This window comes from Dermacentor andersoni, chromosome 4, assembly GCF_023375885.2.
Source record: "Dermacentor andersoni chromosome 4, qqDerAnde1_hic_scaffold, whole genome shotgun sequence".
In the NCBI taxonomy this organism is placed as follows: Eukaryota; Metazoa; Arthropoda; class Arachnida; order Ixodida; family Ixodidae; genus Dermacentor; species Dermacentor andersoni.
This window is the reverse complement of record NC_092817.1, coordinates 146,261,484-146,275,440: the sequence shown is the minus strand read 5'-3', so window position 1 is coordinate 146,275,440 and position 13,957 is coordinate 146,261,484. Positions and strand designations below refer to the sequence as shown.

General features: G+C 46.0%; 1 protein-coding gene and 1 long non-coding RNA gene across 5 annotated transcripts in view; one reads left to right on the top strand and one right to left on the bottom strand.

The window, feature by feature from the left end:
* LOC126537873 (scoloptoxin SSD976-like) overlaps positions 1 to 7,289 on the top strand; it is a 72,302-nt gene extending 65,013 nt beyond the window's left edge. For all 4 annotated transcript variants that reach the window (XM_072287935.1, XM_072287934.1, XM_055074503.2 and 1 more), the window contains one exon: positions 3,618 to 7,289. In XM_072287935.1, coding sequence (XP_072144036.1) covers positions 3,618 to 3,720 — 103 coding nt within the window. In that variant the 3' untranslated portion in view covers positions 3,721 to 7,289. The remainder of the gene's footprint in view (positions 1 to 3,617) is intronic.
* Positions 7,290 to 7,942: 653 nt separating this feature from the next.
* Positions 7,943 to 10,855, bottom strand: LOC129386482 (uncharacterized). Its single transcript, XR_011893922.1, has 2 exons — positions 10,701 to 10,855; positions 7,943 to 8,407 (listed from the first exon to the last, which is right to left on the bottom strand). It is a non-coding gene; the product is annotated as an uncharacterized lncRNA (long non-coding RNA).
* Between the last annotated feature and the right edge of the window lie 3,102 nt (positions 10,856 to 13,957).

Sequence of the window (13,957 nt, the reverse complement as noted above, 5' to 3'; positions counted from 1 at the left end):
CTCGCACGTACACACTCAACTTCCCCACTCCTCCAGGCACGCGAGCGCTCGCACACGGACATACGAGCTTTACGTACGCGCCTGTTGCTCCAGTCCGGAGCCGTCGCTGCGCCGGCGACCCTGAGACTAGCACGGTCACTTTCACCTTCCTGATAGCCCAGCGCTACTCGACTTGCTCTCAGAAGTGCGCGTCCACACTTCACGCCACCGCGGCACTACGGAAGGAGTTGGGAAGGAAAACATGGGAAGCCTCGCAGACAAACGCGAAGCATTGTGCGCAATGCGAGCATAGCTTTCGCTTTCACCGCCGGCGCCGCAGGGTCTGGCGATGCTTGACGCGGCGCTGGCCACATCGCGAGAAGCGAGCAATGTTCCGAGTGCCGAGTTTGGTTGGTTCAGTTAGCGTCAGAGTGCGTTCAGATATCTCTCTTTTTTTTTTTTGCAACACTCGCATGCTGCTTCAACTGAGCCATTGCGTTGAGTTGTTCGGATGAGGTGCTGACGTTCAGCGCAGCTGGCACGAAATGTCGATGTCACCGCCTGGAGTTGTATACATATAATCGCTATCAGAATACAAAATTCTGGGTGTACGGGAAAAAAGAATACGATTATGAGGCACACCGTGGCGCGGAGCTCTAAAATTATTTTGGCCATCTCGGAATTCTCTAACGTGCACCTCAATCTAAGTACACGGACGGTTGCGGCCGGTTTCTGTGGGCGGGTCGTGCTACGTCTTGCTTAACGCCATATCGGGACGGCGTAATGCACAGACGAAAGCAATTGCCGATGCCAGTTGGCGAAACTGCTTTGAAAGTGGCTGCTTTGGTGAGCCAGTTTTGAAACTGGCCCACAGAATGATAAAAACATATATATAGTCGGCAAATTTCGAAATATACTGCATCTCCAGCCTATAACGATCTTTTGCCCAGACATACCGCTTCGACGTACTCACTTAAAGGGAGTGTATGTTTGCAGAAAAAAAAATGGTCGCGGCTTAGCTGAGCTAACCCTGGATATGCAAAGTGAAAGCTTCAATTTGCTTGGTTAGTTCTTGGTTTCACATGATTAGGTTGATTTAAATTAGCTGTAATTAGTATACTTAGATGTACAATCACCGTTAAGCTAGGTATGACGGCTGTGCCTAGGTCGGTGGCTAGACATGACTGTGATTAGGCTTGGGTAGACACGCATCGTTCGACGGTGCGACGCCTGTTGTGCCACAGGGCAACCGCAAGTGCTAGACATGCAAAGGGCTGTCGCGAACATGCGCAGTGTCAAAGCACAGACAACGGACAGGGCGCGAACGCGGTCGCTACATTGATCTTGATGGTGCGACGCCTGTTGCATTCCGGACCCTCTCCAATGAAGCAGTTCACGCAGGGTGGTCAGACACCGCTTTGCGACGACGGCTCAAAGCCTCCCGCTCCCGCGCAACGCTCAGATAAGAAGGCCCGGCCTCGCTCTCATCCATGGCCAAGCTCGCACAGCGCTGGTATTTTGTAGCGATGCCTTTTCCGATTCTATGCTTTTTCAGGCTTTTCGCGCTTGGCCATTGGTCAGAGCGACGGTCTGCCCACATTATCAATGGGATCAGACAGCCGTGTGTGGTGGATGATAACAATAGCATAGAATAAGGCATAAGGCATCACTACAAGATAGCAGCCCAGACCACGTGAGCGCGGTACTCCTAATAGCCAAGCGCGCGGTGAGTCACGTGGTCAGGTGGTGACCCAGCTGTGGAGAGCGCATGTGGCAAAGCGCCCGCGGCGGCGGAGCTTGCGCGGCGAGTGACGTGATGCGTTGACGAGGCTACGAAGCAGCTGCGGTCAAATGAAGGTCAAATTGCTGGCGACGGCGAAACTCGGCTCGACTAGGTTAGTAAACCTCTCGCTTTAAAATTAAGCGCATTTAAGAAAATAGGCTCCAACATGCAGTTTCCGCCTCGTACACCTTGAGCCGTCATTTCCAAATCAGCAAAAGATCACACAGCGGCGCAAGAACATTTTTTTCTCGCCTCATCCAAGCCGCGGCAAAAGTACCAGAGCGCCCTAAAGCCTTCCGGACGCATAAGAATAGGATGGGTGGATTCTATGAGTGTCCCCTTTGGAACGGGGTGTTGAGTTGCGTCACCAAGCTCTTGTTCTTATATTGCATGATTTACTACCTACCTTAAAAAAAGAAAAAAAAAAAAAAACATTTCTATCGGTTGCGAGCGCCGCGGCGCGGAGGAGGAGTCGGCCACGCCCACCTATGAAATTGCGCTGTCTCCGCGCTATTGGGACGGCCGGAGGAAAACCAGTCGCGCGTCCTCAAATCGCGGAGGCCATGTTAGATGCAATCAGTTTGCACAGCGCGTCACCGCGGGGCACCTGGGTCATTGGCAGCGCGTTGGTTCCATCTGCGAAAGCAGCCCCTGAAACCTTCGTGCTTGCTTTCTTGAATATTCTTTTTTTACCCCGTAGAACTTATAAAGAACGGAAAAAAGCTATAACGAAATACTTACGATAGCGAACCTAATTGGCATTGCACACTGCTTCAAGTTAAATTCATCTGGTTACATCGTGCGGCGCTGGGCAGGCGCTGGTTAACGGAACACTAAAGCGAAATAATAACTCAGTTTAGGCTAATGAAGCATTGTTTGAGAACCCTGCAGGCAGTCATATAAAAAAATATTTTGGTTATTAGACGAGAAAATGAAGGTCCAAGTATCAGTATCTGAATTTCGGGCCGAAACCTCAGCGCCGGTACGTCAGAGTGACGTCAGGGATTCCACAGTATGTTTTCGCATTTGAGCCACGTTGGCTGAGTAAAGGTTCCCGAAAATTGCCATGTGTAATATTTGGTTGCTTTCGAACACAATCTGGTCAACCTGTACCACTATATATAATTAGTAGACCCTATATAAGATGCCATCAAAATCCAAGACGTCACAGCCACCAGGTGCGGGAACTTCGATTAGGCATCGCCACCCGTATTTCGTTCTTGCGCTTTTTCTGGCTTACCAAACGACTTATCGTTGTAAGAGTGGCGTTTGTTGGTGATGTAGAAAGGTAATTTACTGATGCAGAAGAAATCATTTTTCACTTTAGTGTCCCTTTAAAGTCCCTAGATATCTTTTTTTCTTTTAAAAGAGCAGAAAATCTAGGGACCTTACCGCTGGTCTGCGAGCTCCTCGTGTGGCAGGGCGCTCTCCTTGGCGCCGTTCGTGCGATGATGCCGAGAGATGCAACGCTAAAAATCGCCGCTATAGACGCTGAATGTGCGACGGTCTTTAGCCCCCGAGGTGACATGCCGAAGACAAATGAGGTGTGAATTTTCCCCTATACTTAAAGTCGCCTCTGGCTGGCCAAACAAGCCGTCAGTCTGTAACCAGATGCTCACTAGAGCGTAACGCTTGCAGGAGTGTCAGAGAAAGCCTGCTTATGCAAATTTGCTGCAACGCGTGCACGTGCCACCACTTTTGTGTAGTCGGCTGCCCAATCAAAACAAGAAGATTACCTAAACTAGTGCTCTCTGAAATGTGTGATTCGCTTTGCCTTTGAGGTAACGAATAAGTTCTCGCCGCCTTCATATCCGCGGGCTCACGTTTAATGATATCTCTTTCTTGTTTATGGCAGGTTTCAGGCCCAAGGACACCAGGATTGGAAACTCGACGAGAGCGAAGTGAACTGGAGGGGCATTGGCCTGGCCATCGTGATTGTTCTCTGGTTCTGCCTCTGAACTCGCACACTCACCACACCAACACGATGATCCATTCTTCAACCATCACTGTTTTGTGTCTGTGCGCTTCTTGTGTTAACATAACAAATGAAGCATAGTTTAAGTGTTCCTCTCCACACTTGTACAACTATTTGTTTCATCCAGCAGGCCCCGGAACAGCAAAAATTGCCCATTCCCCTAATACTTACATTCGCGTTCTTGTATGCGTATTAACTACTGAGAAGAACGCTTATCTATTTATGTAGATGGCGGCGGCTCAAATATTGCTGAATACGTGCAAGGACGACTAAGGCCCTGTTTGCTGTCTTTGCTAAAATTTATCTCGTGCAAGACGAAATCATGCACGCTTTTACGAGGTTTGAAGTAGTAAAAAAGATAAGAAAAATAGAAAGCTGCTTTCTTCCTGTCTTTGTCAAATTTACATAATGGGCATAGGCATATGCGAGCAAGCACCATTCCTCCTCAAATGAAATATGAGTATTTACAGTTTCTGCTTCTCCACACCTACGTCGTCTACATTTTGTTGAAATGGAACTCGTAGTGGTTATGTTATTTATTTACTTATTTTGTTCCTGTTTCGCCTTTATTAGAATTCACACTCAAATCAAGCACAGAAGGCGCGGTAAAAATTATCATTCCATACCATATAGGCATTTGCAGGCCGAAGAACATTACAGTTTTTATGGTCCGAGGGCAAAAACGATGACGCAAGGCGTCACCTCTAGAAGTAAATTAATAAATTTTCACATTAACAAAAACGTTTCAGCCTAAGAAGAATATGCGCATTCTTCTCAACTACAGCAGGCTGGGCCGACTCGTTACCGCTATAGATGGATGGATGTTATAAGCGCCCCCGTTGGAAGAGGGCGGTGGGCCGCGCCACCAAGCTCTTTCTATTATGCTGCTTAATGTTGTACCTAGGGTAACAAAAAATAAAAATAAAAAACCACGACTAACTCCAACAAATTTCCTGACCCCCTATTGTGAAGTTTGCTGTTGTACGTTTCCGCTTTCTGTCGTTTCCCTGATTTTTTTCCACCAATCTCCTAATCGCCTCTTACTAATCGCTACTGCCGACATGTTTACTTTTATACTGCTCTCGCTGAACCCAAGCGCTTCAAGGAGGCCAGTGGTGCCTAAATCGGCCGCTGTGTAGACGTCTTCTAATTCTAATAAAACATGCTCCATAGTTTCCCTAGCTTTACCGCAGCAAGCACATGCTTCTTCTTCCTTGTTATATCTCGCTTTATAGGTGCGTGTTCTAAGGTATCCCGATCTCGCTTCGAAATGTAATGAGCTTCCCTTTGAGTTATCATAAATCGTTTCTTTCCTGATTTCGTTTTTTTTCTCTTAAGTAGTTACTCATGGCAGGTTTTTTTTCCATTGCCGTCACCCATCAGATTTTTTCAGCCTCTCTGCCTTTTCGCTTGACGTTCTTTGTTGCTGTGTTGCTCATCATACAGGTCGCGTACTTGCTGGTAAGCTTCCTAGTTCTTCTCCTCCACTGTGAATCAATGTTATTCCTGTAGAAACACCTGAAACACTCTCCCGGCCCATTTAATTTCTCCCATATTCCTCAGTTGTTCTTTATAATCAATTTTAATTCGAGCTTCCCTTATACCAAAACTTGTCCAGCCCATATCACCCTGCACAGCTTCATTTGTAGTCTTCCCGTGAACGCCTAATGCGAGGCTTCCGACTGACCTTTCGTTGCCATCGAGTCCTGATAGTACCCCTGATTTCAAGCAAACAACCGCATTTCCAAAGTAAGTCCTGGAACAATTAAATCTTCTGACATACCATGGAGCACCTAGTACCTATGGTATCCCTATATAGCGCCCTGTGTTTCATTATGGCCGCATTTCTCTTGTCCTCTACTGTGATTGTTATGGATGTATGGATGGATGGATGGATGGATGGATGGTATGAGCATCCCCTTAGGAAAGGGGTGGTGGGTTGCGCCACTAAGCTCTTGTCATTTTATTGCCTAATGTTCTACCTATGTTAAAAAAGAAAAAGAAAAGAAAGAAGGGAAAACCGCGATGAATTCCCATAACCAAAGTTTCTGAACCCCTATTGTTAACTTTGTTTTTGTGCGCCTCCATCGTTTGTGGTCCCTTTTCCTAAATGCGCCACTTGACGGCAGGCGTTTCATGAGTTTCGATTTACAAGGAATCCTGGAATAGCAGCGTCATCATATGGTTGGGCTCGGAGAACCGGGCGTGTGTGCTCGTGTGTACTGGCAATCAGTCGGCAGAGGGTGCCGAAGCGTGCTCTTGGTACAATTATTTGATGTTATCAAGGTGTTTCCCCTTTAACATGAGCGACTTTGCATATCCGTCAACGGCTGGACGAGCAATTTGCCTCGGCTGTCGCTGGTATGAGACCCTGACTTCGGCCTGCCTGCATGCACCTCAGGAACAGCAAACAAACTCTTCGACGATACAAACTGATGACAGATGGTTAAGTCGTAGCATCGCTTTCAAATATCTTGCTGGAGGAGACCGAGGGAGGAATTGTTTTGCCAAAGGAAAAATTGGGGAGGCAGTATTGTTTTCTTAAGATTAGCCCCTCATTTGGTAAGACGTTCTTGATGGCTAGTTGGTTCATTCTTGAAGGGAGGTTTAAACTGCGCGAAAGGACGAGGACAAGCGAAAAAAAAAAAAACACACAACACACCACGGGCGCAGACTGTCAACTGTTTATTCTTGAAAATCAGAGCATAGGCTGTTCCAACAAGGATCCCCGGCACATGACCGCATCGTCACTCACACTTGTGCAGATACCTTAAAAGAATTCTGCAGACTAACTGTAACACTGGGCCGAATAAACATGAGGAAAAAAAAACCGAACCGATCTGTTGTACGCACAGACATTCGGCAGTCAAAAAATGAAGATGGCACATGTCATCCCAGTAACCCATGTGCATACGCGAGAAGTGAGGGAATGAAAAAGCGCGATGGTACCTATAAAACGTGGTTACAACAAGGTCAACACTGGTGACGTCACCAGTGTTGACCTTGAAGAAAACTGCCGTCGAGTTGAGTAGAGAGGTCTGAAAGCCGCAACCACATTGCGCTAGCAGCTGCAAACTATCCCTTCACAAAGCTTTTCTGGGCATATGAGGGGCCGCTTGATAATTATTATTATTATGTGGCGAACATTTCTTCTGGCAAGTCCATGCTTTTATACATTATAGAGTATTGGGGTACTTCTTCTTCTTATTGTTATTATTATTATTAGTATTAGTATTATCAATATTAATATTATTAATATTATTGTTCTAATCCGCGTGCTGCAGCCAACACATTCAGTACATTTCTTCTGATATAATAAGGAGCTAGTACAAATACAAAAGGCCCGCAAACCACTCTATTTCAATGGTGAAAGGGTGGCTTCGATCTCGCATTGCTGCAAGAAATCAAAAATAGGAATATACACAGGCACAAAAGACAGAAGTATGGATTTATAGGCACTAACGCTGGTGACAAACCACCTCTTCTCCCATAACTCGTGCTGATGCACCTGAAGCGCGGGAAGAAATAGGCTTACGCCTTTAGTTGTGTCTATTAATATGCAAACGACTGTGCAAGAATTTTCCGCAAATGGCAAATCTCTTTGCGCGATATTGTGTGGAAGTTACGAAATAAGAAACTCGACACCGAAAGAGAAAGTAATACGATAACTTTATTTAAAACAGTGTATCCTTCCATATGTCGTAGCAGAATGACTACCACTTGGATACACCTACTGCATAAGAACACAATAAATGAAGGAATAAATACATAAATAGAAAACAAGCGTACGTAAATATTCAGTCATATTACAGTAGACGAGCTGTCATATTTCAAGATATCGCCCATTGCCCTTGAGTTTACCTATATGAGATACCATTGTTGTGTTCATTTGCACTCTCAAGTGAACGGGCTCAGACGATACATTACTTATTACTACTCGGTAATCTTCCTTAAGTGAGGAACGAGCATATTACAAAAAGAAACTGCTGGAATACCGGACCAAGGTGAAGGCACGAATTCCCGGAAGTGCGGTGTCTGCGACAAATGAGGGCCCTAATTCTTAAGTGCACAGAGGAGCTTTGCTAGAGCCTAGGTAGTCTTGCCTTATCGCTAAACTATACGAGAATGAAGCGCATAAAAACAAGCAATACTTTTAGGCTTATGTAACGCTCTACTGCATCAACGGTAGTCCGTGAGAGGTAGGGTTGTCCGCACTCGCAAACATTTATTACGAACACCGGCGTACCAAGAAACGTTATGACGAAGAGTAACGCTACACACTTGAATCCATGTTTCTGCACTTTGCTAGGTAGTCTTCTCTGGTTCATCCGTGGAACTTGCCCGCGACCTTGTGCAGCAGACCCGTGTGTCCATGCTGTGAGCCGTAGGTAGGGGCATAGCCGGAGTGCTGCACGGGCCGCTGTATGTACGTCGGATGGCCACCGTACATCGGCTGTAGGTTGTGCCCGTAGCTCTGCTGGCCGTGGTGATGGTGCCGTTCGTGGCTTTCTTCGCTGCTGTGGTCGCCTCCGCCGTAGCCGTATCCGTGGCCACCCGTGTTCCATGCGACGCCGCCATAGCCTCCGGCGGTCACCTCCAGGACGAGCATGGCGATGAAGCAGCCAGCGAGACGCGTGTTCAATCCTTTCGTCTTGTTATGCAGAAAGAACCTACAGAAGAGAACAGATCGGTCATGCAGGAACGCACCTCAGCTGCATAAGCCACATTTAGTCCAGGCTTGTATAGGTGACGTTTCAATAGTTACGAACGCCCTTGAGTCGCATGGAAGTGCATATACTATGATTTTTGAATTCGCTTTTTTTTAAATGTTTGCGTTTCTTGATGACTGGGATTCTTAAACAAAATTAAGAAAATTTATCGAGACTTAAATCTGCGTAAATGGCATGCAGTGCATACAAAGAATAATAAACTGACTCCTCTGGTTTCAACCTGAAGTGTAGCTAAAGGAGAGCATCTTCCAGTGCCATTTGTCCCAGCCCATGCTTTATGCGTGTTCGTTTGCTCCCCACCTCCTCGGTGACTATGGAGAGCAAACTGAATAAAAATTTATTCATATCTACGTATAGTTCATCGCATATCTGACATACATGAGCTGGAAATATACAACTGGTCGTTTCGCCAATATTCCAACAAGATTCAAGGCATTCTCAATCATTCGTATGAACCCAATTTTCGTAGTTATCTCTTATGGCGGGTACAGAGCAAGGAAAACTATGTTTTCAAGGTAACAGTTGGAGCGTTTGTTTTTAAAGAGGTAAATCTGCCAAAATGTCTCTGCGTAAATAGAATAAATAACTTGCAAATGGGATTTTATTTAAAAGCAATTTACTCAGCAGAGATACATCGAAAAAAAGAAAGTGTTGCGAAGTGTTCGCTCAGTACTTATGCCGGCCCAAAAAGATTTGAATAGTCAACATAAAATTACGCGAAAAGAGAACACTTTCTAAAAAGGATTTCGAAATGTTTTTGTATTTATCGCACAAATTTTATTATTTTGCCGTTCTCGCGCTACATGCAAAAACTAAAGTTTACATGGCGTTGCTTCTGCAACCAAAAGGCATGCAACAAAATGCAATAAAGCGCGCACCACGGCGTCATGGGTCAGTCACTACGTAGACTTGGAATGTACAAAACGTTGTCCTTGACAGCAACAGTGACAGATAAACCATGAAAACATGTTGCCAGAATACTTCAAACGATAACAAGTTCCACAAGAAGTTCCAAATAAAATATACACTCGCGCTTGGATGCAGATAAAAAATCTACCGACGATTACGAGACTCACTGATGCAAAATTTGAGCGCAACTGTATACGTGTTTTCATTTCGTGATATATTGGCTGGCGCAGACAATCTGTCTCGTGCGGCACGTTGCAAATGGAGCGAAGTGAGGCGCGACTGCATCGCTAATCGGGAGATTGCGAGAGGAAGTGCGCGGGCCACGTGTGGGCGCGATTCACAGCAGCCGCCGCAGGCAGACCTCCGTTCATGCAGCGCTTTGTTTTGACGCGCTCGCCGCATGCCTTATCGATGGCGTCATCGGTGAACAGACGACGCGCTCTAGAATATGGCGCTTTCTGGGAGCGATCGTCGCAGCAGAAAGTCCCATACGCACCAGCGGTAAAACGCGCGCGTAGAGTCGCTGGCGTGAGAACGCAGCTGCGGCAGAGCTGCCGCATAACTCGCGGGGAGCCGTTCCCGCAGTCACGTGACAGCATGAAACTCTCATCTCCTCTCTGTAGATGCGAGATGTAGCGCGCTGTTTCCTTCGTATGCTCACAGGTCGACGCCTGTTGTATACTTTCTTCGTCCTTCGTTCTGAACGCTAGTCATGTCTTATGAAGATGACGACGTCGTTGCCACTGATCACACACATGTTGGTGCGCTCTTTTCTATTACGGCGTCACCGCATTCGAAAGTCAAAGAGAACGAGGTACTGGGTGCCGCCTCCGCGTCCTTGTATTCAGAGTCCGTTTCGCGTTACAGAATTGGATATGGCCCACTGTCTCTAAAACCTTTCCACCAGGACGTCTCGGTTTAGCCTCATCATAGTAAAGAAACAATCTCAAACCATGGCAATAGAAACAAGTGACAACGAGACCAGACCAAGCAAACCAAACAAGCGCGAGCGAGAGCTGACGCGAGCAAAAGATTGAACGAAATGAGCGGACCGGCTGAGGCCAGATAACAGTGCAAATCGAACGGTCGAGCGTGTCCGCATGTTACCACTTCCCCACGCGCACGTCGCTGAACGGGCCGCTCTAATTGATCTCCGCCATTCACAGCTCGTTCCTTTCACATCCCGGCTCGCGTTCACTCTTTCATCCTTCGATGTGGTGCTCGTCCGTCGCTTACGCCAGCGCCGACGCCGACGCCGACGCTCGCCGTAGGAAAATGCGCCAAGACCGACGCTCTAAAAGTGCAAACAAAGCCGGGTACTTACCCTACGTGACCTCTTCTTGACCAATGTGTACGGACTGAGTTGCACCGCAATGCTGACGTGAACATATAAAAGGAGCGCCGTAGTAAGTTTCGCAGTCTTCCTTTTTACGTGCATGAATTTGAGGCCAGCCCATCACGGGCCATTCATATCGGCGCTCACCCACGCATGATGACGTAATGGATGCGTCGTCATGCGCTTTTCCGAAAGACTCCCGGTGAGGAAGAAAGAAAATGGGAGAGTACGCACGCGATGCAATCATGAACACGAGACGACCATTTTCCACGGTATGGGAAAGGCCACCGCAAATGACCAGGGTTTACCCTGTACGGACGGTAGTTTGTGTTGCTGCTTGGGGTTCACTAGTGGGACATCCATGATTGCTGCCCACCTCGCGTACATTGGTGCAAGAAATCAACGCAGTAAATTTTTCCAGAAATGGAGTAATATTTTTTTACGTAAATCAATATACGTCATAAGCTTAGCCCCAGGCTCCTTTAAACGGGCTCAAATGCGCAATTTTTCGTCGAAACATCTTTCGCAGAATTTATACGGTCCCATTAGCAGCATTGACTGCCTTTGTGCCGTCCATACAATACATGCTAGCATCATTTGCTTTCCTCTGATGAAGAGAAAAAAGTGGATTAGAAATTTTTAAAATAAGTACATTCTGCAGTTTTACGTGCGTGTCAACACCATGATCTGATAATGAGGCACACAGCAGTGGGTGACTTCTGACTATTTTCGACCATCTGGTTTTTTTAACGTATATGCAATGCACGATACACGGCCGTTTTTGCACTTGGCCCCTATTGAAATGCGGAGGCCGAAGCCAGGATTTTATCCCGCGCCCTTGGCCATTGTGGTATCATGCAAGCGACTTCCAAAGCTCATGACTCATGGCACGAATTTGTTAGCGTGGAAACCTGAGTTGACAAACTTCCATGCACTTAGGGTATATATTATATTGCCACGTAGCGGTGGCGGTAAAGAACACAGTAGCAATACTGTGAATGGCGAAACTAACGTTTTGTTGGGCGAACCTGTGCCCTCAAAAACAGGCTTTACTCAACGAATAACGATAGCTGCGAACACAGTCAGTAATCGCCAAAATCCAATCAGCGCGTCGGCTTTTACACTGCGTCATCGAAGGTTCCAGAGTAATCAGTGGTGCCTGCGTGTCTTCCAGAAAGTACTACACAATTCGCGACGCGCATGCATGCAATAAGATCACACAAGGTTTGGTGGCAACAGACAATCGATGGAATCGTTCTATAACATTCGAGAAACTTCCGATACATGTTGGCGCATCCTGCGCTGAGCGATAACATTTGTTAGACGGTGAAACGCGGTCACGTGATAAAGAAGTACACGTGTCAATATTAAAGATTGTTCATGGGTTGAAGACAAAAACCACACGAAGAGCAAAATGTATTGTTACTGACATCATCTATGCCATAGGTCACTCTAGGGATTTACGAAATAAACGCATATCTTTCAGTCTTACATTCCTTTGTTGTTGCCATTGCGCCTTTACGTAACTTGTTGGTTTAAAGGGACACTAAAGTGAAACATGATTTCTTCTGCATAAGTAAATTACTGTTCTACAACACCAAAAACACCACTCTTACAACGATAAGACGTTCGGTAAGCCAGAAAAAGCGCAAGAACGAAATACGGGTGGTGACGCCTACTTGAGTTCTTGCACCTGGGGGCTGTGACGTCTTGGATTTTGATGGCATCTTCGAGGGCCTTCTAGTTATATATAGCGGTACACATTGACTACATTGTGTTCTAAAGGAGCCAAATATTAAACATGGCAAGTTTCAGGAACCTTTACTCAGCCAACGTGGCCCAAATGCGAAAACATACTTTGGAATCCCTGATGTCACGCTGACGTACCGGCGCTGGGGTTTCGGTGCGAAATTCAAATACTGATACTTGGATCTTCATTTTCTCATCTAATAATCAAGCTATTTTTTTTAATGACTGCCTGCAGGGTTCTCAAACAATCCTCCATTAGTCTAAACTGATTTATTGTTTCGCTTTAGTGTTCCTTTAATGAGCAACGAGCGCGAAACTGAAAGGAATGCGTAGGTCTGCTTTATTTTTGGGGTTATTTAATATATCTTTTAAGCTACAAATTCCAATGTATGCGCTTTATGACACCTAAACGTGTAGCAATGTTTTACCCGAAAGGATAGACTGATGCACTTACAAAGAAAAAAGAAAGAGAGATAGACGGAGTCACGCTGTTACTAACAAGTGAGGGTTTTATTGCACGTGATTGATATATATGCCATGCCACAAAACGTCACCGCGCCACACAGAATGAAAAGCGCACAAACGTAATAACCGAGCAATCCATTCGTCATAAGCTATTATCAAAAAAGAAACAGGATTTCGTTTTCTGAGAAAAAATCCAGACGGACAACTGACGTAATTAGACCTTCTGTTGTTAGTCTCGACGGTATCTACGGTATCTCTGGAGTGCTGATCAGCGTTCTGGGCCACCGCTTGTCTGTATCGCAACAAAGGCTTTTATCTGGCGCGCGCGCAATGTGCTTCAAAGTGATCCTTCATGACAACTTTGCCAACTTTATTCTGGTGTTCCCGTAATCGCCCATTAGGACACGTGGCCATGAGGTGTCCTAACTCTTTTCCACAAGATAACGAAAACGAGCACGCCACACATTCGACACAAGCTGCAAACGGTCTCCCAACTAGTGCTTCTTGTCACATCCACCATGGAATGTGCATACGAGTATTCACTCTGACGTTTACGCACGAAACCCACCGTTTATAAGGGGCAGAAGTTACGATCCGAGACGATATAGGCCTATATTCTTCCCTACACATCAGCGCATTTCAGGAGAGTAAAACGAGACACCATTCATTTGTATTGTGAAAACGCCCTTGAAACTTCTGCCTGCACTTCCTTCACGGAAGCTTTGAGGACCAATTTGCGTGCTTGATGGGCGCTAATTATTTGACGTATCTATTAGCGGCTTTGGCTGGCGGCAGGATAAACAAATGTAAAAAAAAATCGATGACACAAATTTAGAGGTTTACTCAACAAAACGACGATGTGATGATGACGCACGTAACAGCCGGAGTAAATTTTACTACGGAGTAATTTTGACTACCAAGGGTTCTTTAACGTGCACTTAAATCTAAGTACGCGAGGGTTTTTACATTTTGGTCCCATCAAAATGAGCGGTAACTACGGCCAGTATTGAATTCGCGACAAATGCAAAAAC